Source organism: Lycium ferocissimum, chromosome 9, assembly GCF_029784015.1.
Source record: "Lycium ferocissimum isolate CSIRO_LF1 chromosome 9, AGI_CSIRO_Lferr_CH_V1, whole genome shotgun sequence".
NCBI classification, from domain to species: domain Eukaryota; kingdom Viridiplantae; phylum Streptophyta; class Magnoliopsida; order Solanales; family Solanaceae; genus Lycium; species Lycium ferocissimum.
The window spans coordinates 34,346,502-34,368,217 of NC_081350.1; the positions used below are offsets into that span (position 1 = coordinate 34,346,502).

At 35.3% G+C, this 21,716-nt stretch overlaps 3 protein-coding genes across 6 annotated transcripts; 2 read left to right on the forward strand and 1 right to left on the reverse strand.

Annotated features, from left to right (window-relative positions):
* The first annotated feature begins 2,285 nt into the window (after nucleotides 1-2,285).
* LOC132030398 (scarecrow-like protein 22) lies at nucleotides 2,286-5,438 on the forward strand. The gene is made up of 3 exons (XM_059420021.1): nucleotides 2,286-2,729; nucleotides 2,824-2,947; nucleotides 3,053-5,438. Exon 3 carries the CDS (start codon nucleotides 3,053-3,055, stop codon nucleotides 5,171-5,173), a length of 2,121 nt encoding a protein of 706 aa, XP_059276004.1. The 5' UTR covers nucleotides 2,286-2,729; nucleotides 2,824-2,947; the 3' UTR covers nucleotides 5,174-5,438.
* A 7,150-nt stretch (nucleotides 5,439-12,588) lies between these two features.
* Nucleotides 12,589-18,787, forward strand: LOC132030401 (uncharacterized). 4 transcript variants are annotated; one of them, XR_009408041.1, is made up of 5 exons: nucleotides 12,590-12,930; nucleotides 15,418-15,514; nucleotides 15,655-16,438; nucleotides 17,375-17,494; nucleotides 18,650-18,787. XR_009408041.1 is itself a non-coding variant. In XM_059420023.1 (2 exons), the coding sequence occupies exon 1, from the start codon at nucleotides 12,729-12,731 to the stop codon at nucleotides 12,900-12,902; it is 174 nt and encodes a 57-aa protein (XP_059276006.1). In that variant the 5' UTR covers nucleotides 12,590-12,728; the 3' UTR covers nucleotides 12,903-12,930; nucleotides 15,418-15,646. The 4 variants fall into 4 exon arrangements, 1 of the variants encoding a protein (XP_059276006.1); XR_009408042.1 differs by lacking the exon at nucleotides 15,418-15,514 and having other exon boundaries at nucleotides 12,589-12,930; XR_009408043.1 differs by lacking the exons at nucleotides 15,418-15,514; nucleotides 15,655-16,438 and having other exon boundaries at nucleotides 12,589-12,930.
* Nucleotides 18,457-21,281, reverse strand: LOC132030400 (uncharacterized). The gene has a single exon (XM_059420022.1). The coding sequence runs from the start codon at nucleotides 20,914-20,916 to the stop codon at nucleotides 18,661-18,663; it is 2,256 nt and encodes a 751-aa protein (XP_059276005.1). The 5' UTR covers nucleotides 20,917-21,281; the 3' UTR covers nucleotides 18,457-18,660.
* Between the last annotated feature and the right edge of the window lie 435 nt (nucleotides 21,282-21,716).

The following is a 21,716-nucleotide window of genomic DNA, read 5'->3' on the forward strand; positions in this document are numbered from 1 at the left end:
CAAAAATTCGTACCGCAATTTGCACAATACTCCAAGGGATGTTTCACTATCATTTTAAAATTGTAAGGGCTGATTTGGATCACATATTAGTTATGCGCTATTATAATGCCTTAAATTATACTCATAGTAACTTAATTATTGTACGATGACTAATATTTAATGCATTAAATTATATATATATATATATATATATTTTTTTTTTTTCTTTCTTTCTTATTTCATATTATATCTTACATAAAATAACATATAGATTATTGTATAGCTTAACACAAGTACTGTTTAGTACCGCAAACTAAGCATTGCATTAGAGTTATGCAAAAAATATTTTTCTTATATAATCAACCAAACACTACTAGTTTAGTTAGACATTAATCTCTTTTAAATGGTTTATTCATTCTCCGAGGCATGGATAAAATTTATTACCAATATTTACTTACAATTAAATAGGAAAAAGTGAATGAAATGATCTTAGACCATCGAGCCTAAGAACAAACTAAAAATTGGTTAACATGGAGACATCTATTTCGCACCATGGCAAAATATGACATTTATGATTATGAGTGTCAAGAGTTCATTTTGTTCCGTTATTTCTAAAACAATATAGTATGCTATTTTTTCTATTAATTTGTGGCATACAACTGAAACTAAAACTCTTTTAATCGTCCGGATCTTTATTCAATTTTGGTTTATTTCAGTTGATTTTTGATAGCTTATCTCTAACCATCAAATAAGATACAAACCTTTATTATAATTTCAAATTTGCAGCTGTTACTTGAAAATACCAAGCTTCAATATAACACCTCAACTAAAAAAGGTCCCATAAAAGAAGGACGAACATTAAGGATTATTATTCAATAGTTGACTAAAATTGGTGGATCTACATAGTCCCTGAATTGTCTTAACATTTCCTAAGGCTCAAAATATTTATAATGTTTTATATGTTGAGTTATATGCGTAATTACTATATATATTCGGTTCTTATAATGAAAATATAAAACTCATCAAATAAGTTCGAACGTTGTAAGCTCATAACAGAAATTATGCATTTGGGAAAAGACTTAAAAATCATTCGATTATATTGGGCTTGATCGTTTTTCTAAAATTCTTTTACACAACTAGTTGCACTACAAAATGTTCCATCATTACAAGAAATACAATTTACAGGATTAAATAGTAGAGAACAGTATTTGAGAGACCATATCGTACTTCTAGGCTTGGTTCGATCTGCTTAAAATATTTCTTAGACCTCCACAAAATGGTCCCAATTTCCATCTTCACACTTCACAGGTCAGAAGACACAAGAATATTAATTTACAGGATGAAACAGTAGAGAACAGAAACTTAAGGGACCATATCGCACTTTTAAACAGTTCAGTGACCTCCAATTGGCCTGCTGTGTTTTACTACGGAGTACCTTTTTTTCCCCTTCTCGTTTCCCAATGGGTAAAAGTAGTAAAACACATGTCACAAAAAGTTAAAATGACTTTTTTACCACTTTCTTCTCGTTAAGCCTCAAAAACTGACAAAAAACCTTTATTTACTGATCCATCGTAAATTTCCAAATTTCAAAATACACCAAAAAGAATTGTGTTGAAATAGATAGAGTTCTCTATGCTCAATTAAATTTTTTAAATTCAACTCTGGGCATCATACGGTGGAATACATTCAAATTAATAGAAATTTCAATGCTAAAATTGAACAACGACAATAACAATAATATTCAGTGTAACCTTACAAGTGGGGTTCAGAAAAGAATATGAAGATCTTACCCCTAACTCACAACAACAACATGTCCAATATAATTTCACAAGTGAGGTCTAAAGAGAGTAAAGTGTACGCATACTTTACTCCTATCTCGGAAGGTAGACAAGCTGTCTTCGATACACCCTCGGTCGATCTTAACCCTAACTCGTAAAGATAATACTCTATCTATCTCAATTTATATGATACACTTTCATTTTTAGTTTGTAAAAAAAAAATGATACATTTTTATATTTAAAAATTTCCAAAACTTCCCTTTTTACCCTTAATGAAATGATTTACAGCCACATAAATATCTATTGCTTATTTTATACTATAAATTTTAAAAGTCTTCATTCTTTTTTAAAATGACGTGTCTCATCAAATTAAATTACATAAATTGAAACGGAGAGAGTACTAAACACCCGATAAAAAATAAAAATAAAAATTCAAAATACAAAAAAGGTAGGAACTAGATAGAGAGGAGAGAGGGGGCCGGGGGAGGGGGGCGGGGGGGAAGGGTAAAGATGAAAACAAAGAATGGGGGTGAAGAAGTACCATAGAGTAAAGAGAAAACAGAGAGGGAGATAGATAAAAGAGGGGCCACCTTGTTTTTTTTTTTGTTTTTTTTTTTCTTACTTTTTTGTGATGCAGACATCCGTGGCAGAACAGAGAGGACTGTGACATAAAAAGAGGTCAGAAAAAAACAAAGAAAAATAAAGCAAGACTAGCAGAAGAAAATCAAAGAAAGCTTACCTAGTGGCCCTATCTGTAGCTCTATTCTATACAGAAAAAGAAAGAGAAGAAAAGAGAGAACCCATACAGAAGAATAGTAGATGACCAGAGGTCTAAAGGGTGATGTTCTATAATGGAAGAGCTAAAATGGGGACCAAGTTTATATTTTTGAACTAATGAATGTGTTTTCTATTTGTGGGGTTGGTTTTTCTGTGGAAGACAAGTTATTGAAAACAATAAGATCTATCTAGAAGGTAAGAAAATGAAAAATATCTTTTATCACTGTTAACTTTTTTTCTTTGTTATGGACTGTGTTGATTTTTTTTTTTTTTAATTTTTTTTTTCCAGATGAAATGGAGACCAAGTTTGTATTTTTGAACCAATGGTTGTGTTTTATGTTCATGGGTTTGGTTTGAAGAACTCACTTCTGTTCAAATCTTGATAAAACATAAGGCCCATCAACTAGCAAAAGGCAAGAAACCAAGTTTATCTTCTTATTTTTGGTGTTAATTTTTTTGTTATGGTAATATTGTTGGTGTTCTTGTTGTGGGTTTGCTGATTTTTTTTTTCTGTTCAGATGATTGTAATACCTCAAAATAACAGCTTACCACCAAAAGGGGTTCTTGGTGTTTCTAATTTTGTGCCTTCAATTTCTTCAACTTCTCCACCAGAAGGACAAATTTGCAAGAAAGATGCAAACTTTACAAGAAATGAACCGGTTTCTGTGTTGGATACAAGAAGTCCTAGTCCTTCAGCTTCATCTTCCTCATGTTCTTATGGTGCCCAAAATGGTGGAAATATTGCAGTTCCAGGCACTGGAAAGAAAGAAGAGTTAGTGGCTGAGATGCAGCCATTAACTGTGGGTGTGGAGACAGAAAAATCTGGTCTTGGATTTGGTGATTTGGATAATTTGTTGCCTGAATTTGCAGGCTCAGACCAAAGCTTTCTCAGGTGGATTTCAGGTGATGTGGAGGACCCATCAGTCAGCTTGAAACAATTACTTCAAGGAGGAAATGGTGATTTGGGCTGTGGATTTGAGGTATCAGCCACTGATTCTTTAGCTCATTCAGATAATGTTTCTTTTTCTGGTTCAAATGTCTCTATGAATGCCAATATTGAGAAACTTGGTTCTGTTATAGACTCAAATAACAGAAAAAATGATAACTTTGATAATCTGAATGTCAATCTTTTGGCTAAGAGCTTTCAAGTGCAAAAATTAGAACAAAAGCCTCAACCTTTTAGTCCACTAGTAATGTCAAACCAAACCCAATTCAAGAATGCTGCTTGTGTTAACATGTCTGGCTCGGTATCATATGACATCAATCCTGAACAGCCTCCGCCCAAACGCCACAATTCGGGCAACAATTTGGGTGCCCTTGGTCCAAATTTAGGCGCTGTATTGCCTAAAGTTCCGTTTTTTGATGCAAGTTGTGACTTGTTGCTGACGAAACAACAATTGGGACAAATGCAGCAACAAGTGAATTTGCTGCCTCATCAGCAGTTTCAGCCAAAGCCGTTAATTGTACCTAAGCTTGAGGCAGCTGGTGGTGGTGGTAATGGTAATTTGATGGTGCCCCGTCATCAACTGCAGGAACAACAGTTTATTTATGACCAGATTTTTCAGGCCTCTGAACTATTGCTGGCCGGACATTTCTCAAACGCGCAAATGATATTGGCGCGGCTCAATCAACAGCTTTCTCCTGTCGGGAAACCCTCTAGGAGGGCTGCTTTTTATATCAAGGAGGCTCTGCAGTTGCCTTTCCTTTTGCCTTGCGCATCCACCTTTTTGCCTCCAAGAAATCCCACACCGTTTGATTGTGTGCTTAAGATGGATGCTTATAAGGCTTTCTCTGAAATATCTCCACTTATCCAGTTCATGAATTTCACCTCCAATCAGGCTATCCTTGAAGCTCTTGGGGATGCAGAGCAAATTCACATAATAGATTTCGACATTGGTTTTGGTGCTCAGTGGTCCTCATTTATGCAAGAACTTCCGAATAGCAGTAGAAAGGCCACTTCCCTAAAGATTACGGCCTTTGCATCTCCTTCAACCCACCACTCTGTCGAAATTGGCATCATGCATGAAAGTCTAACACAGTTTGCTAATGATGCGGGGATAAGATTTGAGCTTGAAGTTATTAACTTGGATTCTTTTGACCCTAAGACTTATCCCTTATCCTCCTTGAGGTCATCTGAGTGTGAGGCAATTGCTATTAATTTCCCGATCTGGTCTATTTCAAGCTGTCCATTTGCATTTCCTTCACTTCTTCACTTTATGAAGCAGCTCTCTCCAAAAGTTGTTGTATCACTCGAACGCGGATGTGAACGTACTGAACTCCCCTTAAAGCATCACCTCCTCCATGCCCTCCAGTACTATGAGATACTCTTAGCCAGTATTGATGCTGCTAATTTAGCTCCAGACATTGGGAAAAAGATTGAGAGGTCTCTCCTCCAGCCTAGCATTGAGAACATGATCTTGGGGCGCCTGCGATCCCCTGATCGGATGCCCCCATGGAGAAACCTATTTGCTTCTGCAGGATTTTCACCTGTTGCATGTAGTAATATGACTGAAATCCAGGCTGAATGTGTTGTTAAGAGAACTCAGGTAGGAGGGTTTCACGTCGAGAAGCGACAGACGTCGCTTGTGCTATGCTGGAAACAACAGGAGCTGTTGTCAGCTGTGACTTGGAGGTGCTGAGGAGCCTTTCTTCTGAAGCCAGAAGACTCTTTTCTATTAACAGCTACTAATAGAGGTTTTAACTCTTCAATTTGTTGTCTGTTAAAAATCTGATTTATTGTGTCATGTATAATTTTACTGTTATGTCGCATTCTCCTAATTAGTCTCGACTGTGTAGGCAAGCGTTCTGCTTTAAACAAATCCTAACTATTGTCCGTGTTTGAAAATCAGTGTGCTGTATCTTCCTACATTTCCTTGTGTATTAATTACTATCTTTTCCATGTTATCGTGCAATTGCTAAGTTCTAACAAATATTAACATGATTTCTGGATAAGTACTGCCTGATCCTTGATTGGTGAATGCTAATATTGTCATCATTTGGTTGTTTGTGTGGTGTTTATTGTATGTATGCTGGATAGTAATGACCTACTTTCCTGGTTACAGGCAAGTCTGTTCCTAAGTGAATAATATTTCTCTTAAAACGATTGGGTAGGATGTTTTACTATTGATAGATATATTGGTAGGTTTGATAAGAACCAGATTAGAGGTATGTCCTGGACGGAGCTTTTCGACTAATATTGGAATTATTTCAGGAAACATATGTTCTAAACTTCAGTTAAAAAGTGTATCTTCACCACAGGTCATCTTTTTTGCTTCCAAGGAGAGTGAAGAAATCTAGTTTGACTGATTAACGTCCTTTTAATATTTGCAACTTAGTAATATGTTCATATGATATTAACAATCTCGTACTCCAATGTATGGAGGATTGTAGCGGATTCAGTTGATTTTGCTTTGAGGTGTAGTTGATGAATTGATTGGTATGTGGCTACTTAGTCTGCATTTAGTGAAAATTATGCATGTTTACGATTGCAAGCGTATACTCCACAACATAGCCACACAGAAATCCATCACTATCAGCAATTGTCAGTACTCAGTAGTGTTGCTTTTGTTCTTGGTGCAAGTCACTAGCAACACACTAGTATTTGATTGCTGATTTGCTGCTATGAAGGAATTCATTCATTCTCATTAATCAATCATTTTTGGACTTGGGATAAATTCATTCTTCGTGTATATGTTGTTGGATAAATTCATTCTTCTCAATGTATGAGCTGATATTGATTAATCACTTCCCCCGTGTACATGGTTGTAGTTTTTCCTTGGTGAAAGAAGTAAAGGAAATAAAGAGGAACAAATGACCTTGTCATGGTCCTTTTGTTTGTTAGTTCTTTCTTGGCATGCATATACTTGTTTTCTAAAAGTTTATACTCTTTTACTATTTTGTTTTTTTCTTCTGATCCGATAAACTCTCAAGTACATGTTGCTCAATATTCATTTCTATGCCTATTGTGATTTCACTCTGTAAATACTCACTTTGTTGCACGCGATTTCCTTATCAGTGCGGTTGAAAAAGTACGACACATTTCTATATTTTCTTAATGAGAAAGTTTTATAGCCACACTTCCATATTTTCTTAATGATAAAGTTTTATAGCCACAAACATGTCATGGTATGTTAAGACTACAAGTTTCAAAAGTCTTATAGCACCAATGTTTATATGTTTAAATTTACAAGTTTTGTTATGATATTTTTAAGACTAAAAGTTTCAAAAGTCTTATGGCACACATGCTTGCATGTTTAAAATTACTAAGTTTTGAAAGTCTGCTTTTCTAATTAAACGCCGGACGAAGTCGAACTATAGCTAAAACTTCAAGCAAAGTGGCGAAGGGAGTACTACTTTTTGTAACTTAAACTGGTAAACAGTTGAATGCTTCATCTCTAATGGTTAATGAAGGATAAAATGTGAGACTGTGAGATGATCTTTTCCTATTTTTTTTAATTTTGATGAGCAGTGTTACCGAATGCTTTTATTGGAATATTAAATATAAGCTGAATAGTTGAGATATACATAAACTGATCTGAACACCACAAAGATATATATATATATATATATATATATTATTAGATATATTTTTTAATTACAGCCGTGTAGTTAGAGCATTCCTTCTAAATTATAGCCCTGGTCCCGCGGGAGAGTCTCTGAATTTGGAGTGGGTGAAAAAATAAGTTGAGACAGCTTAGTAGTTAGTATTACATTATTATAACGACTTTGTATTATATCATTGTTATATTAATAAGTGTTGTACGTCATTAATTCCATCATTCTTTTGAAACTACGAAGTCCCCGTCATTATTTTAGAATGGTGGTCGATAATTAGGATTACCTACATAATGCATGCTGAGTTATTATATATTTCATTCATTGTATTTGTTATCATCATCTTGAATAATTTAGTCCATCCACTTCACCAGACCACATGGGTCATGTTTGATTGAACTCAATAATCTAATCTAAAATTTATGAATTTCAAAGAACTTTATCTCAAATCCAACGTAGACAAATAGGCAAGTGGACATAAAATTCATTAGTAGGACCATATTTGGAAGACTTTTGGATAATTTTAATCCTTAGGCAATTGATATATTGTGGAACATGACAAACATTAATCATAAAATTAAAACCTACCTCAAGAAGCTAATACGAACAATATGTCGTTTTCATTTCGAAAGACTTCAATATTAAACTTGACAACCTTTAAGGCCAAAAAGAATATAAAGAAATATTAATTCCCAAGAGACGGTTCAATCGGCCGTCAGTGCCCTTTATTTTTCTTTTTTCTTTATATTGTGATCTTTTATTTGCAAGAAAGGTAATAAGCTTGTCATTGGACACCCCCCCCCCCCGCAACCCCAACAATAAAAAAAGAAATTAATTAAAGAATTCATTTACAACCACCGGTTAAGAATTGAATATTCTATAAAGATTCTCTAACTACATTAACGCTTCAATTCCAAAATAAGTTGGGATCGATTATGAATCCTTATTAACATACTATGAGGATTTATCATGAAATTGACTAGTTCAACGTAACTACCAGTTTACAACAGTTTTTCTTTATTCATTGAGACGACAATGTGAATAAGCTCACACAGGCAGAGTTGGATTTCTCCAACTAGAGAATAAAAAAACGAGTAAGGCTATTATTGTATGATGCAAGTTATTTTTCATGAAAAATATTCTCACAATTTTTGTTTTGATATTTGGGCAGTGAGTGAAAAATATTCCATATATATATTAAAAATTAATAATATTAGCAGAAAGAGTGTTTGATGAAATCGTATTAGTACGAAAGATTTATAATAGTGTCTTTATAATAGTTGGAGCAAGTAATTCACATAAAGTAAAAAGTTAATATAGTTCTCAGAAAAATGACTAACACCCTTACGAAAGATTTGATGACCGAACAACATACAATAATTTTCTCATAAAAATTCTTTTTCCTCTAAATGACTTTCGTTATACCAAACAAACTTCACGACTATATGTGTTTCACCTTCGAGGACTGAAAGAACGTAATCAAATTGAACCTATAATAGAAAGTAAAATTTACTTGGCATAGCTTACATTATTACCTATTTATGGAACATAACTAAACTTTACAATAATTATATTTAGTAGCTAAAATATAACATATTTACTTCCTATAGCTATCACTTTTTTACCACTCATCTGGTAACTTCCCACACCCCTAAATTTAAGCAAAAAAAAAGGTCCCTCTCTCCTATCCCCCCAAATACACGCCATTATGCCCAATATCCCTTAATTTCCTCCAATTTCAAATCAGTTTTATAATAGTTCAACTTCCTTGTTTATCTCTAATTAACTAGTCATTAATTTCACTCATAATTCAAATCTAATTCCCAAAAAAGGTAAGATTCTATACTTGATTTTTACGTTTTTACCGTGTATTTAACCTATATTTGCGTTTTTTTTTTTCGTTACTTCTAATTTTCAATTCCTAATGTTTTGGATTGATATTTTAATAGTTGTTTTTCATATATATTTTGGCTATATTTTAATTGTATTTTGATTATTATGTTCAATATTACTTATTCGGTTTCTATTTGGTTATATATTTCGGATATATTTTTCATATATTTTGACTATATTTAGAAAAATTTTAAAAATAAAAAAAAAAAAAAGTTGCGAAAAAACATTGTTACCTCAATTATGAACTCAATTATGACTATATTTTAATTGTATTTTGATTATTATGTTCAATATTACTTATTATTATTTTTTACGTTGACTATATTTTTTTCATATATTTTGACTATATTTTTCAAAATTTCGAAAAAATAAAAAAAAATAAAAAAGTTGCAGAAAAACCGTGAAAACGTTTTTATTGGTCAATTATGAACTCAAATTTAATTCGATATTTCAATAGATGAATTCAAATATGTATTCGTCGTTTAAAATGAGCTCTGTTCACTGGTTTGATATTGTTATTTTTCAAAGTTTTTTGATGAACTAGTTTTTGAACCTTTTTTTTTTTTGGTTAAAAATATGAATGTACTTTTTGAATTCAATTTTTTTTGAATTTGTTAGTCACAATTTTATGTTTTCGATATGGAAGGGGAGGATATTTATATTAAAAATCGGGAACATTAAAAAGATTTTAATTTAAATTGGAATAGATTTTGTTTTATAAATATAAGAGCTTTCACATAAAGTAAAAGGTTGTGTATTTCTAAGAAAAATGACTATCCTATATTTAAGATCGATGAACAGCATAAAATAATTTAAATATAAGTCTTTTTCCTCTAAATGACTTTCGTTAAATGTAGAACATATAGTTATAGATTGTTAGAAGGAACTAAAAGGTAGTTGTTTGTGAAAATTTTACTAATAGAAAATGTGAAGGCCTTGAGGCAAAGCACATGTGATGTGTAAGGGAGCATAAATGTGATCCATTGAATATGAATTTTGGGTGCTAAAGTGGTCCATCCTTGGCCCATTCAATGGATGATATAACCTTTTTTCTTTTTTTGGCAGACATTCTTCTAACTAGATTGTGGTGGATTGTTTTTCTAAACTTATTTTATTTACAATTTTATACAAAAAGAAAAGTTTTAAAATATTTTCCTTATTGCTTGGTCGTTTTATGTCCATTCCTTTCTCTTCAACTGATAAAAACAAGTGATGGGCAAAGGGTAATGGCACCAAGCACTTTGTCCAGTCTTTCTCTCATTTCATAGACATCTAGTGATGTCGCAACATGCAAAAATTGCAAGAGTCAGTTTAATTCTAAATTGGTTTGTTTCAATTTTTTTTTTAATGAAATAACAACCAATAAGGTTACGGTGAAGTGTTAAATACTCCTTCATCTTTAATCAGAGATTTCATATTTGAGCTCTGGATATAAAATCACCTTTGTTAGAGATCGCTTTGTCTCCCAATATGGGACTTCACAGCGTGAATCCGAATTTAATCGAACTCCAATGCAAGTACCGGACACCGAGTAAAAAACAACAAAAAGAGGTCATATATGTTGCAAGCACCAATTTGTAAATGTAAAAGTATAGTGAAAGACAATATTAAAAAGGATGAGTTACATAAAAATAAGTCGTCTCTAAGAACTTTTGCAATCCTTGCAAACCTAACGACAAAAATAGAAAAAATGAAAAATAAAATTAAATAGGTAATACCAATTAGTTGTGATTAATAGTTAGTTCTGAAATATAAAAGACTTATAGTATTTTTATTTTATTTTGCATAATATTATTAATCCGAAATAAATTTAAGTAGTGCAATATATGGTCAATGAAAATCATAGAGGCGGCTCAATGCACTTGGTATAATTATTGTTGTATGCACAACTTCATTTTTTTTTGTGTGTGGAATGCCCTTCAAAGGCACTGATCTGTAATTTTTGCTCCTCAAATTAGTGATCTTTAACTTTTGTCCTTCGCTAAAAATTCCTTTGTTTCTGGTTCGAACCCTCGCTTAGTCAAAAAAATTTAAAAAAATCGCAAGGTAGAGTTTGGATTCGCAAGGCAGAGTTTTGCCTCAAACTCTACCTGATCAGGTAGAGTTTTGCTACCTTCAGACAGAGTTTGAGGCAAACTGCCTTAAGGTAGATGTTTGCATTGAGACAATTTTTTTTATTTTATTCAGTTGAAATTTTGCAAAACTCTGTCTTAAGGTCTAACTTTTGCCCGAATAGGCCTAATTTTGCTATGAAACTCTACCTTACGAAATTCTTTTTTTTTTTCTTTTTTCGATTGAGCCGGGGTTTGAACCCAGGACCTCGGGTATTAGACGAAGGGCAAAAATTAAAGACCAGTGCCTTTGAAGGGAAATCGTGCAAATGAACCCATAACCTTCACATATCACGGTACTATTATTACTCTACATTATATTTATGTTTTCGTGCGGATTGCTCTTCAAAAGCACTGGTCTTTAATTTTTGTATACTCCAAGGTTCTGGGTTGGAACCCCAGCTTAGAAAAACAAAAAAAAAAAAAAAGAGTTTCACAAGGCAGAGGCAAAACTTTGCCTTAAGGTAGAGTTTTGACATTCCGAAGGCAAAACTCTACCTGATCAGATAGAGGTTGAGTCAAAATTGCACGGTTTTCCCTTCAAATGGGTTGGTCTTTAATTTTAGTCCTTCAAAAACAACTTATGCCCAGCGAGGCATAAGTTGTTTAAAAGCACAAGTCACACTAAGCATAAGTTGTGGGATATTATGAAAAAATATAAACTTATGCCATGCGAAAAAGCTTATGTCGAGGGGAAAAAGTTAAAGACCAATACAAAATAGTGGCAAAAGTGCAAATGACCCAAGAACTTATCCCGCTAGGTATAAGTTCGACTTTCTTTTACGCGGATTGTCCTTCATACTGGTCTTTTAATTTGTGCGCCTCAAATAGCTTGTCTTTACTTTTTGCCCTGCTTCCTATTTAATGAAAATTTGTGGGCCAAAAATCCTTATTCACCGGATTACGAAACCAGAGATTATGGGTTCAATACCTCGGCAGAGGCAATGGATTCTTTGTTTTCTTACCAAAAAAAATAATTCGCTAGGCATATGTTTAGAGAACCTTTGCCTTGTCCGGTATAAGTTCTATATGAAATAAATTGTCCGGCATAAGTTGCGTAGTAACTAACTCTCAAGTTTATAGAAATTTGCCTTTTCTGGCATAATTTCTGTAGGAATAAAATTTCAGGCATAAATTGTGTAGTGCCGAGCGAATTAGTCACTACACAATTTATGCCGAAAAATTTAATTTCTATAGAAATTATGTCAGACAAGAGAAAGTTTCTATAAACTATACCCTGTGAAATGGATAGGCTGAATTTTTTTCGATATGAAAGATTTTTTCGATCACTTTTTTATCACTTGGACCAAAAATTTAACTGAGGGCCAAAAATTAAAGACTACACCAAGATGGGACATTTGTGGTCATGACTAAGTGTCACAGTTACTGACTTACTGGGCTGTAAAGCCCATCAGAAGTTTCTGGACTCTAGTCCCTTGAGGTACTCCATCAAACCCACAAATATAAGCATGGGTCCCACTTTCCTACTCTGCAAGTCTAGTAGGTAGAACCTTGGAGAAGGGGTCAAAATAATTCAAACGCAAACCTTTATAATTCCCTTCATATCAATCAATCTCCCCAAAATCTTAAATCTTTAAACCCTAGACTAGACTAGATTTCATTTAAATTGAATCTAATGGGTATTTTCAAGAGCACATTCTCGTTTGTTTTTGGTACGGGTTTCGGAGTATACTTGGCCCAAAATTACAACGTGCCCAATATCCAAAAGCTCGTTGACACTGGCCTTGTAATTGCCAAGCATTTTGAAGAGAATTATCGCAAACCCAAAAAGAGAGATAATGAAGATTAGTCTTACGGCGTCGTTTTACATTCTACAGGTGCTTAGTGTTTTTGAATTTTAACTATTGTAACCTCTATGGTGTGGGAAGGGTTAAGGGAATTAGATTTACTGAATTTTTCAATGTTTTTATCTATACGATTCATTAATGAAATTAGACTTTTTTCGTCAGTTGTTTTATTTTGGAGAATGATGTTCCTTTTGTTACTTTTATTTGTGCATACGTAAATAATACACCCTCCGATTCAATTTGTTTGTCTGGTTTTGACTTTGACATCAGGTTTAAGAATAAAGAAGACTTTTGGTCTTAAATTAAAGATATGCAGAATTAAAGAGTTACCAAAAAAAGGGCGTAGACATTCTTTTTGAAACAGACTAAAAGGAAAGGAAGACAAACAAATTGAAACAAAAGGAGTATGTGAATGAAATAGGGTCAAATTGTAATGATTACGGATTTATATAGTCTTCCCTGATTAATGTGGGATTGAGGCATAGCTGCATGGTCCATTGAGATATTTCCAGTGAATAATGTAGGCAATTGTGAGGAGATTTGTGAAATATGTGAATGTGGTGAATTCAATGAGCCCGTATCATATTTGAAAATCTCGTAATAGACTGAAATGAAGGGGACTTGTGAAAGAGGGGTAAAGGATTGTAGGGATAAGACCAACTTCTGGAATAGCTAGTTAAGACTTAAGATTGGTCATTTGGAATAGAGGAATTGTGAGATTGCATCACAGATACAATGAATCAATGAGAATATGCAACGACATATCCAATGTAATCCGCAAGTGGGGTCTGTAGAGGGTGGTGTGTATGCAGCCTTACCCCTGCGCTGTTTCTGATAGACCGTCGTCTCAAGTAAGACATATCAAAATCAAGTATGGAAAGGAAATACAGTAGTTAACAAGCCAGCTAAAAATAACGGAGAAGAGAGCAATAGCAACACAAATAATACAGTAACCGAAGCAAAGTAATAAAATCAAAGATTAAGATAGTAGGAGAGTAATAATAACAATACTGATATGGGAAACTAGACATCGCTCGACTATCTACTAACCTTCTACCCTAATTCTCGACCTACATATCCTCCTATCTAGGGTCATGTCCTCGGTAAGCCACCCGCTGGCCAAAGTTTATTAAAACGGAAAGGAAAAGCAAACAAATGCGTGTAGAGGGCACACCAATGTCCTCTATTTTATGAAAGATCCTACGATAAGCCTAGGATTCTTCCAGACTCAAATTGAACTTATGAAATTTTCTATAATAAGTCTAGAATTTACTACATTCTAGACTCAAAATACAAGTGACACATTAAACAAGTTTCAAAAAAATGGATCTAGCAGGCTTCCTCCATCTTATTTTACTAAGTTCCTCATTACAAACCTGGTTTTAAATAAACCACTAGAAGGGAGGTCTGGTTCTAAGCCCATTCTTTTAACAAGTTGATTATGGCATTTTTGTGATTGACATATTTCAATAGTTGTTGTGTGAGTCTCTGACTGAATCATTTTCTTGTTAATATGATGACTTCCAAGAATTTACAACCAAAAACAGAATCAAAATATTTGCAAGTTGTGATAGCACCGGTCTGAGGAAGTTCATTTGGTTATGAGTATTTCAAGTTGTATATTGCTTGGCGAATGGTAACCAGATTTTTGCTTAAGCTTATATCTAGTTGATATACTACAATTATTGCTAACAACAGAAGAGACTTCATTCTCCATTGATACCTCTAATGTCCTATATCAACATAAAAGTGCAAAGTGATAGAATGACTTTTATCTTTGCGCAGTAAGTGATAATTAAGTAATGTAGAAGTGTTCATAATCTTTCGCGTCCCTCTGTAAGATATCTGTTCTGAACATCAGTTTTCCAGATTTAGTTATCCAACTTTTTCTTCAGTGGAGAGTAACCAGGAAATATATGCAGCAAACCCTAACAAGCGCAATCAGTCCTGACCAAGAAAGAATAAGTCGGCTGTTGAAAAATTATGTGATGAAACAGTGAAAGAAACAGATTAATAACTTCTTTCGAAATGTTTGTTCATTTGCAGTATGCTTGCGGTTAAGATCAGCGATGGTCCTAGCTGACAGTCTCTTATGCTACTTGTGTTATTGATGCATTTATGCACATTAAGATTGACTAAAAATACTTCATTAGTATCCATGTCATCAAGCATTAAACTTACTGTTAATGTTTGGTTGAATGGTTACTAGTATAAAAGCCAACATTTGTGGGCAGGAAATGGTTGATAGTGAGGGGTGAGTGTAACTTAAGCTTAATTTATTTTTCAAAGTACTAATTGGTGTCGGGTGGTTTAGGAAACTTATTCGTCCTTTGGTTGAAAAAATTGCAAAGGCTGTACTTAAATGATTCTAAGCATTGCCAGCCACTTATTAGCTGTCCACACGTGAACTAATTTTACAATGAAAAAGACGAGGTTATGCAAACCTTGCTTAAAACTTCAATTTCTATTCTTTATGACCAGACATACTTGTGACTTCTGAGTTATTTCTGCATTCAGTTTGTGAGAGTCTGCCTGGTTTGAAGCGGTTCTTAAGGAGTTTTGAGGACTTGTCCTTTCCGCATCTATCAATTTAGATACCAAGGGTGCTCAGAAGGTGTGTTTCTTCACTTGGGTGGCAGCTGGGAGCGATTTTAACCGCTGAAATTTGATGAGGAGGAGTATTACATATATCAGTTGGTGTTTTATGTGTAAGAGCTCGGTGAAGATGTGAACCAACTCCTTTTACATTGTCAGGTAGTGTCTCGCTTGTTCTATTTGATGGAACATCTTCAGATGGTCTGGACTTCAATGGGTGATGCTGGCCACCGTGAGGCAAGCATCTTCAACTGAAAATTTAGAAGAATGAGGAGAAAACAGAAGGTGTGGGATATTGCTCTGCTAGCATGCTAGCAATCACGTGGATTGTATGTAAAGAGAGAAATCGGAGAGCTTTTGAAGGAATAAAAAATGATTTTGTACATTTGAGGAATAACGACCTCGAGTCAACTATTGCTTTCTGGTGCACCCATGAGATTCCAACATGTATGGAAGATTGGGTGTCTATTATCGCGTTGTTGGTTTTGTACTTATTGGTATATCACTTCTATGCCTGGGTTCTTTTCCCATCTTCAATGAAATTATTTTACCTTATAAAAAATAAAAATAAAAGTAAAAGGAATAACATTGCTAAAGGAGTTCTGTTCTTATTTACTTATAATCTTCGTATGTTGATGCAAATGAGTCCCTATGTGACACAAGCAGGGTACAGCTAGATTGTGGAGCAATTTGTTTGGATTTGTGTCTCTCTTCTTATGTGCTAATAGTGATACTAATATTGTTTTATTGGCTGCATTATTGTCGACTTCTTTGGATTCTTGCTTGGTTTGGTGGATTCTTCCTACGTGTGGTCTCAAGGATTCAAGGTTGGGTATTTAAGATTTGACTCAAGGGTGCAAGTGGTCTTAACGAATAATTCTCTTGCTCTTGTCTCTGTGTTGGGAAAGATGCATGGCGTGCCCCCTTCGTCCTCTGATTATAGGTATTGAATATTTTCTTTTCGTGTCTCGAGGCTTTATCTGAACTGCTGTTGTTATGGAAGTTTTCAATTAATATACCTCCAGTCTCTTGTTTAAAAGTGTGTAGAGCGTGCTTCCGTGTTATTCCGGATGCTTATGTTCTTTGATGAAACTGATGGGACCTCTTGGTTCTGGAAACATGATGAATATTCAATGTTGCATTGTTGATAGCCGCTTAGAGTGCTCCTCTACATTTGGTAATATCTCTGTTTGTCTTCTCTGCTTCTGTTTTGTTTTGTTTACGAAACACCTACTTGATTTTGTTTGTTGGGTGGAGGGGTGGACCACAAAGTGACCATAATAGAGAATTAGATTAGGAAAGGTTGGTGTCCAGTTATGCGCTGCCGAGTCTGTTGTTTCTTGGTCTTTTGGTGCTCGCACTGTGATGTGAATCTTCAGCTTTGAGGAAAAGGGATGTTTTTTGCATCTTTAGTGATTTCCTGTGTATGGCGTGGGATTTTCCAACTTCGCACTAGACTGGGCCATTGGTTGGTAGTAATTTCAGATAGGAGGATATTATTTAACCTTGAATTAAATTATTGTTGAACACAACACTTTTATCTTCATCATCAAACTCTTGCCTCAGTGTCATTATTGATTTAAATTCTCACAGTTTTCTGGAAGCCATAATTTTTTGTATTCATTAGGATACAAAAGATCACTTAAAGGGTTGGAAAATAATTTTGTATTCATTAGGATAATTTTGAAGTTCTTTTGTAATATGTGGAGCAAGTATGCTAATTACACAGATGATTGCATCCCTTTTTGTAAAGTCATGCATTGGATTTGATTTCTTGTCTCTCTTCTTATGTGCTAATAGTGATACTAATATTGTTTTACTGTACGTTCAAATATTGACTTCTTCAGGTTCTTGCTTGGTTTTGGTGGAGTCTTCCTAGGATACATGGTTGGGTATTTAAGATTCGACTCAAGGGTGCGTGGTCCTAACAGAATGATTGTCTTGCTCGTCTCTGTGTTGGGAAAAATGCAGAGCGTGATCCTTCGTCCTCTGATTATAGGTATTGAATAATTTCTTTCCATGTCTCAAAGCTCTCTTTAAACTGCTGTTCTTATGGAAGTTTTCAATTGAGATACCTGCAACCGTTTTTCGAAAGTGTGTCCCTGTTATTCTGGATGCTTGTGCTCTTCGATGATCTAACTGATGGGACCTCTTGGTTCTGGAAACATGATAAATATTCAATTCTGCATCGTTGATAGCCACTCAGAGTTACATTTGGTAATATATCTATTTGTCTTCTCTGCTTCTGTTTTGTATTGTTTACCAAACGCCTACCTGATTTTGTTTGTTGGGTGGAGGGGTAGACCACACAGTGACCATAATAGAGAATTAGATTAGGAAAGGTCGGTGTCCAGTTATGCGCTGCCAAGTCTGTTGTTTCTTGGTCTTTTGGTGCTCGCACTGTGATGTGAATCTTCAGCTTTGAGGAAAAGGATGTTTCTTGCATCTTTAGTGATTTCCTGTGTATGGTGTGGGATTTTCCAACTTTGCACTTGACTGGGCCATTGGTTGGTAGTTATTTCAGCTAGGAGGATTTTTTATTCAACCTTGAATTAAATTATTGAACACAACACTTTTATCTTCATCATCAAAATCTTGCCCCAGTGTCATAATTGATTTAAATTCTCACAGCTTGCTGGAAGTCATAGTTTTTTGTATTCATTAAGATACAAAAGAGTGCTTAAAGGGTTGGAAAATATTTTTGTATTCATTAGGATAATTTTGAAGTTTTTTTGTAATATTTGGAGCAAGTATGATGTGCCAATTACCTAGATGATTGCATCCCTTTTTGTAAAGTCATGCATTAGGCTTAACTCTCTAGATGCTCACATTTGTGTACCATGTATACGGGAGTATTTCTTGCATCAATCAAATTTTACCTTACAGGCTTAATAAACAGATTTTGGCTTTGAAATATCTGAACTATTGTAGGTCGTCATTGCAGATTCATGACACTGTGGATTGAGTTGGAATATTTCTCTGGTATTTTCATAGGGAAAATTGTGATGGAGTTATTATTTAGAGAACAAGCTAGTCTTGATGTGAAACAAATATATTTCTATTGTATCTTATAAAAAATAAAAGTAAAAAAGAAACAAATATGATACTATTGCAATAGAACTTAAGCTGTGTCTTTTGTTTTTTCCATTTTCAGGGATTTGCTTCTCAGTCCACAGTTAGATACAAGTCAGATGAACTTTGGGAAGTTGGAGTACAATTTGAGGGTGAATTACTACTGCAGGAGAGGTAGTCTACCTCTTTGCTATGTGTACGCCATTGATCAATTTTTTCCAATTGATCTGGTGCTGAACTTGGAAGTGGCTGTGAACGAAGAATTTCCAGAACACTCTCTGTTTTCCCCAGAAGTAAGACGGCAGAGCGGACACCTTCTGCTCTCTCTTCAATGGTGCCGTGGTGGCATTGCATGGATATAACTCTTTGTAGGTTGGTAAGACAAGCACCTGTTATATCTGCAATTATGGCTGACAATCTGTCAAACATGATTTTGCTGCTCTCAAACTCTTTGCTATCAGAACTTTGCAGAAGAGTTTGACATACTCTGTACATACAGTTTGCTGCCAGCATATTGGTAGGCCATTTTGAAGGTGATTCCTTTAGAAAAGCGTGCGGATCATTCTTTCTGAATTCGATGAATCTCTGCTTTGCTTTCTCAGAGAGTCCTTCAAGCACGCCTTTTGGATTTTGTCCTTCAGTGGCAGTTTTGCGGAGATCGACGTCCAGCCACCTGTAACATAAGTCAACTTCTACCCACAGCAACTCTGCCGCCTTCCTGATGTATACAAGGTCCTTTCTGGCATCCAGGTTCTCTTCAACAACTTTGATGTACATGAGACCTTCATGCACACACCTTATTAATTCCTTGATTGAGTGGAAATCAATGTCTGGAAGTGCAATCGCAATACTTGTCAGTGTCACTATAGGAAGAGCCCAGCAATTAGGAGGTTCTTCTGAGTCTAAAGAAGGGATTTGAGCATGGTCAAAGTTGTACACTCCCCCGAATCCAGGCGATGACTTCACTTTCTCCAGAAGTCGTAGAAGATGTTTAGGCTGCTCCTTTTTCCCTGTCCCTATCCATTGACCTACAACATCACGGTTGCTTTGCATCATCAAATCCATTAATACTTCCTCTCCTTCGAGGTGTAAAACATAGCGGCTAAGATCTGGCTTTAGACTGGCGTGCGACTCTATATCATGACTCAACACCATATTGTTGCATTTCAGCATCCTGATTGCTTTCTGAGAGCTTATCAGTAACCAACTTACAGAGAAGGTGGAAATGAGCCGAACTGTCTTACTGAGTGACACCATCAGAATTTGCATCCAAATGCAGAAATCGAGAAGTTTGTTCTTTGTTTTATGAGCAAATTTTCTACCATGCCGGCCACAAATTCTGAAATCCAACGGGCTTTCTTTCCACTGAAGCAGTATACGGATCCAGTAGTTCTCCACTTTGAACCACTTGAGCTTGCAGGCATTACTTGCTTTTTTGGGGCAGTGGAAATTTATGGCTACGAACCATCTAAAAGCTGGTGCAATAGTTCCTACTCCTATTGCCACTGTGTGAGTTACAAGAATCAAGGTTGTGGACCACTTGTATTCAGAGTCTCCACTACAAAAGCTGAAGCTCGAATGGAGAAAGTAAGACCTAAACATGGCTGCAGCATAAATTACTGTGCTCAGAAGGCAGAAACCTCCGGATGCAGTGCATGTTGCTAAGCGCCCCGTTACGAAGTGGGGGCTAGAGGTATATGCCATGGTCCAAAATTTCATCAGCTCGTCCTTTAGTTTCTCAATTTTGCATCTATAGGTGATGCCACCTTCGTTATTTACCAATTTGTACTTCTTATTATATTTCAGGTCCAAAAAACACTTTGTAGTTGGTATTGTCAAGGCTGAGGAGATCAGTAGCAGAAGCAAAACAAACATAAGAAACATGAGGGCTATATGCTCTTCACAGAAAACATAGATTACACCAGTAGCTAATTGTATGCCAATATTCACGATGGCTGTGATGACAAAAATTCCCAAAGCCATTATGTTCATCAACAGCTCTTTGTTCTCCACGAGACCTAAAGAGGGCATAAAATTAGCAATTACCGTACAGATTAGAGCAGCACTGCTAAGTTTTGTCAGCTGATCTTGTCGACGAGGCATGGAGGTATTTAGATCAACAGACAACTTGGTGGCAACAGCTAGGAGAGTCAAGGTGGTTGCATTGAGAGAGAAGAAGTTGCAAGGAAACCATAATTTTCTACGGCGCAGGCCATGAAGGACATCCATCGCCATAGCCAGTGCACAAGCTGCAGATGCTGCTGCAACATAGATACCGATCCATGGCATCGGCTCGCTGAATCTCGACTCATCTAGGTTGCCATCTATGGTGCAACCAATCTTTCCCATCTCTTTTAAAAGCTGAAATCTTTGTTTATGGTGGAGTGTTTGAGGATTTCTTATGGGTGGTCTTTACTCTGGGTATTTTGCTGTTTTTGGTGCAACTATCTCTCTCTTTGTAGCTATTTCCAGTGCTTTCCAAGATTTACTCTTTATGGTGGCATCTTCACTGAAATTTGGCTATTAACTTGATTTGGTCATGGATGATTTCACTTGTTGAATGATGCTAGAAAAGTCAGCAAGATGGATGATGGACTTTGACATGATTGTTTACTTGAAGCTGGTGAGATATAATTGGCTTTAGTTGCTGGAGTGATTCCTCTGATATAAGTATTTTCTACTAAAGTCAAGGGAGAGTTTAGAAAAATTTGATATTCCTCTCTAGCCTCTATATTAGGGTACTCACCACGTGGTTGTCAAGATTGTCTGCTAGTCAATGTGTATAATGCAAATACAAACTTGGTGACCACGTTGATTAGCTCACTTGATGGGTCCTACAGAGAACTGAATATGTAGACAAATCATTTCTCCAGATTGTGAAATCTCACTGTATAATTGTTTAAGGTATTAGTAAAAGAGAAATTATTGCCAGCGGCCTCCCACCCCAAATGCAACCCGAGCTAGGGACCCAAGAATGACTCATCAAGTCTAGTAATCCTTTAAATTTTTAATTGAAAAAAAGAATATGAAAAGACCTAAGGTTTAATATTATTAGCTAGTGGCACTACCAGTCTCTCGCACAATAGGTGTAGTTTCAATCTTTGTTGTCCACTTCACATTATTCAGTCTTTTATTTAGTTTGAAAAAAA

Bases quoted from the DNA above. Each gene is read 5' to 3' on its own strand.
- LOC132030398 (XM_059420021.1), top strand. From the start codon at position 3,053: ATGATTGTAATACCTCAAAATAACAGCTTACCACCAAAAGGGGTTCTT.
- LOC132030401 (XM_059420023.1), top strand. From the start codon at position 12,729: ATGGGTATTTTCAAGAGCACATTCTCGTTTGTTTTTGGTACGGGTTTC.
- LOC132030400 (XM_059420022.1), bottom strand. From the start codon at position 20,916: ATGGGAAAGATTGGTTGCACCATAGATGGCAACCTAGATGAGTCGAGA.